General features: G+C 39.3%; 1 protein-coding gene across 4 annotated transcripts in view; it reads left to right on the top strand.

The window, feature by feature from the left end:
• The window catches only part of CNOT10 (CCR4-NOT transcription complex subunit 10), a 96,807-nt gene that overhangs the window by 31,214 nt on the left and 60,638 nt on the right, over positions 1-4,955 (top strand). For all 4 annotated transcript variants that reach the window (XR_005198937.1, XM_017521687.1, XM_017521688.2 and 1 more), the window contains 2 exons: positions 1,878-1,964; positions 2,778-2,861. Coding sequence is in view for 3 of the 4 variants with exons in the window: in XM_017521687.1 (XP_017377176.1) it covers positions 1,878-1,964; positions 2,778-2,861 (171 nt within the window). In the remaining variant the exon portion in view is untranslated. The remainder of the gene's footprint in view (positions 1-1,877; positions 1,965-2,777; positions 2,862-4,955) is intronic.

The raw sequence follows: 4,955 nt of genomic DNA on the forward strand, positions 1-4,955 counted from the left end.
TTTCGGCTTCACCATGTTCTAGTGAGAGACTTGGTGCCCAGTACGAGTACATCCTGGGTCTCATGTTTTTTCTTTTGCTTGTGCTTCTGATTATCAAGAGATGACCCTTCTTTCTTCCTTTTTCTGCCCCTTTGTTTTCAAAGAAATGTTTGCAGGAAACATTGTCAATGCCATTTTACCAGTGTACATTCTTGACGTTTAAAAAGAAAATAAATATCTGGCATTACTTTTTTCAATTTAAGGATGTGTTCATAAGGGATTTCAGTTGAATAACCTTAGCATTTTACTGAAACATCGTGTAGTAAAATATTTATATTTGCTGGACACAGTGGCTCACACCTGTAATTCCAGCACTTTGGGAGGCTGAGGCAGGAAGATCACCTGAGGTTGGGAGTTCAAGATCAGCCTGACCAACATGAAGAAACCCCGTCTCTATTAAAAATACAAAATTAGACAAGCATCGTGGTACACGCCAGTAATCCCAGCTACTTGGGAGGCTGAGGCAGGTGAATCGCCTGAACCCAGGAGGCGGAGGTTGCGGTGAGCCAAGATCGTGCCACTGCACTCCAGCCTGGGCAACAACAGCAAAACTCCGTCTCAAAAAAACAAACAAAAAAAAATATTATATTCAGTACTTTAGTATTTGATTATTATCTAGTTTAGCAGATGCTTATATAGTCTGCCAGCTTATAAGGTACTCTGCTAGATACTAAGGTGACAAAAACAAAAACATTGCCGTCCTCGCTTTCAAGGATCTGAGATTTAGGAAGAGATAAATTGGGCAACATCTATTCATGGACAGGGAGGAAAGAGGTGAAAGAAGTTAGGGGATGTTTCAAAGGAATTTAGACATTTGATTTGGGCCTCAGAAAATGATTAACAATTTGACAAGCCAGAGAAGGAAGGGTGGGTGGAGCAGGATAACCAGCCTGGCAGAGAATATCACAGAAGATATGGGTTTGTGGTGTGCTGGAAACCTTTCTGGTAATGAGACGGACAGTACCAGAGAAACACTGTGGAGAGCAGTGGGAAATGAGGTTGGCAATGTGAGTATGAGTGATAGCTTGAAGAACTTTGAATACTAGGAAGTTCAGATTTGATGTGATTGGCAGTGTTCATAACAGAGAAAGTTTTAAGAAGTGGGTGATAGATTCTGTTCTGGGTTTTAGAAAGATAATCAGTTTTTCTTAAGTAATATTCATGCTTTTTAAAACAAGCCCAGGCTAGGCACAGTGGCTCATGGCTGTAATCCTGGCACTTTGAGGGGCCGAGATGGGAGTATCAGTTGAGCCCAGGAGTTTGAGATGAGCCTGGGCAACATAGGGAGACCCCTGTCTCTATGAAAAATTAAAATTAGTAAATAAAACCAGCTCATTATTACGTTCAACTGTGAGCTTCTCATGAGTAGAGTTTTCTGTTGCCCACTTTAGACCACTGAACCTCAGTCTCTGGGAGTGGGACCTGGGATTCTGCCATTTTTAAAGACAGGTTCTTGCTCTGCCACCTTAGGCTGGAGTACAGTTAGCACAGTCACGGCTCACTGCAGCCTTCATCTCCTGGGCAGTCTTCCCACCTCAGCCCCCTGAGTAGCTGGGACTACCGGTACATGCCACCACGCCCAGCTAATTTTTGTATTTTTTGTAGAGATGGGATTTCAACGTGTTACCCAGGCTGGTCTCGAACTCCTGGGCTCAAGCGATCCACCCACCTCAGCCTCCCAAAGTGCTGGGATTACAGGCATGGACCACCATGCCCCACAAATTCTACATTTTGAAAATGCTCTCTAGGTAATTTAGATTAGCTTACTTGGAAATCACTGATTTAAACTATGGTCAAAAATGTTTAATTTTGGAAAACTTTGTCTTACCACCCTACAGACTGGTAATAACACCAACAAAGATGGATCTAATCATAAAGCTGAAAGTGCAGCCCTAATAGAAGCTGCAAAATCAAAGATACATCAGGTACTGTAAATTTTAAAGGGGGATAATACATCACATATATTTAATTGTAGTTATATAAATGAAGCAATGAGATCATTGGCACATATATTTGTTTGACTTTGACGTATTATAGTTTAGAAGCACATTTATGCTAAATATATTTTGCTTAAGATGATAATATAATTTATTTAAATTGCTCTATTAATTTTGAGAGAAATGGCCTGGGGATATACTGCATGATAAAATCAACTTGTAGAATTTTAAAAGTCATTGTTAGCCATGTACAGATGATGATTGGTAGGATTTTTCCCTGGAACTTGAGTAGTTGAGTTTTGTTTTGGTTTGGTTTGTTTTGAGATGGAGTCTTACTCTGTCACCCAAGCTGGAGTGCAGTGGCGCAGTCTTGGCTCACTGCAACCTCTGCCTCTCAGGTTCAAACGATTCTCCTGCCTCAGCCTCCCAAATAGCTGGGATTACAGGCGCATATCACCACACCCAGCTAGTTTTTTGTCTTTTTAGTAGAGACAGGGTTTCACCATGTTGGCCAAACTCCTGACTTCAGGTGATCCATCTGCCTCGGCCTCCCAAAATACTGGGATTAGAGGCATGAGCCACTGCATGTGGCTAAGTTTTTATTCTACCATGATTTTAGTATTTTGAAATATATTCAAAGAGTACAGTGAAAATAGCATTTTTTAAAATTCTAAACTTGATTTGGCAAGTAATTAGTATAACTATGTTGTAAATAGATTGGGTTTAATTTTCTTAATTAGAAAGTAAAACTTTATATAAATCCACCATAGTTCTAACATACTAACATTTTCCCTTTGACAGTATAAAGTACGAGCTTATATCCAAATGAAGTCTCTGAAAGCATGTAAAAGGGAAATCAAGTCAGTCATGAATACTACTGGAAATGTAAGTTTTTTCTGGACTTTTGTTTTTCAGTTGTGTCTTTCTTATTTAGACTATGGGTATTTGTCAGTTTTAAATAATTTACCTTAGTCTATTATATATACTGCCAGATGTGAACCTTGCTGTTTTGAAGTTGGGGAGTAGTAGTAATGCTATGTCTATAGTTTAATATTTTTTTTTTTACTTAAAATTACGACAAGCACTTTTCTATTTTATGTAGCCTTCAAAACCACCATTTTAAATAACTGCCTAGTGCTCTGTGACTGGTTTTTCACAATTCACTTAAACGTTTTGCTAACATTAGACATTTAGGTTATTTTAGAATTTTTTAGTATTATACGCAAAACATTTATGGCTGGGTGCAATGGCTCATGCCTGTAATCCCAGCACTTTGGGAGGCCAAGGTGAGTGGATCACCTGAGGTCAGGAGTTCAAGACCAGCCTGACCAACATGATGAGACCCTATCTCTACTACAAATACAAAAATTAGCCAGGTATGGTGGTGCGTGCCTGTAGTCTCAGCCACCGGGGAGCCTGAGGTGGGAGGATCACTTGAACCCAGTAACCAGAGGTTGCAGTGTGCCGAGATCTTGCCGTTGTACATCTTTAATGAATGTATTATTATTATATTTAATAATAATAGTAAAAACATACTGTTACATCTTAAATAAATAGACTGTTACATCTTTAATAAATGTATTATTATTATTAAAGATGTAACAGTCAAACTGTAGCCAAAACCTGCCCCGTCCAAATGACTTTTGGCTTGATAGTACCTTCAATTTAACTAGTACTAAAGTATTTGAGATAGAATTACTCCTTCCCTCCACACCCTCCACCCTAATCTTTCATTGATAATTTTTAAGATAGTGTAGGGAAGAAACAGAGTTGTGAACAATCTTGATGCTTCTAGGAAAACTATAAATTTAGAAGTATAGTCATGAGAAAATATGATTAGAAATCTCAGGCACGATCCAGATTAGTCGCTGAGTTATTATGCTGTGATTTTCGAGAACAATTATGGCCTAGATACACCTGAGCCTGGGAGGGAAAGGCCTAATTAGCCAGCCAGCCATTATCAAACCTTTTTTTTAAAAAAATGATAAAAGACATAACTCCTGCCCTAATGGAGACCAGGGTCATAGAAGAAAGACAAATGAAAATTATTATAATTCAGCATATAATGGTCATCTTAAATCAGCGAAAACTTCAGGAGGAATAGCCACCACTAAGAATAAGCGCTGAGGCGGCACACGCCTGTAATCCCAACACTTTGGGAGACTGAGGCGGGCAAATCATAAGGTCAGGAGTTTGAGACCAGCCTGGCCAATATGGTAAAACCCCATCTCTACTAAAACAAAAAATTAGTTGGGCGTAGTGGCAAGCGCCTGTAGTCCCAGCCACTCGGTAAGCTGAGGCAGAAGAATCGCTTGAACCCGGGAGGCAGAGGTTGCAGAGCCAAGATCGCACCATTGCACTCCAGCCTGGGCGACAGAACAAGACTCCGTCTCCAAAAAAAAAAAAAAAAAAAAAAAATTAGCCAGGCATGATGATACATGCCTGTAATCCCAGCTACTTAGGAGGCTGAGACAGGAGAATTGTTTGAACCCAGGAGTCAGAGGTTACAGTGAGCCGAGATCATGCCACTGCACTCCAGCCTGAGCAACAGAGCAAGACTCCGTCTCAAATAAATAAATAAATAAAGATTCAAGATGTCCTTCTGAATGGATGTTTAGTCTCCAGAGCTCTGCATGCTTTCATACTCTAAACAGGTGCTACTATTTAGAGGGTCCTCCACCATGAGGATTCTTAGGATAAGTGAAAGGTAATCTACCAATCAAAATGTGATTTTTGGAACAGCAAGATTAGTGCTTACAAATAAGGCATTCTGTCGAAAAATTCTTCCATTTATACAATGACAGTTTGTTTTTTTTTAATTTGGAAAAGTATTTGACTATTTATATCTGTAGGTTCTAATGAAAGGTGCATTTGTATCCTAAAAAGAAAGATCTCCAGTCTCTCTAGTAACTATTAAAATGAAGGACATAGTGTGCTATCAAATTGATTTTCAGTTCAGTTAGTAGTGTAGTGGATGAA

The sequence above is a fragment of the Cebus imitator genome, unplaced genomic scaffold (assembly GCF_001604975.1).
Source record: "Cebus imitator isolate Cc_AM_T3 unplaced genomic scaffold, Cebus_imitator-1.0 Scaffold21, whole genome shotgun sequence".
NCBI lineage: Eukaryota > Metazoa > Chordata > Mammalia > Primates > Cebidae > Cebus > Cebus imitator.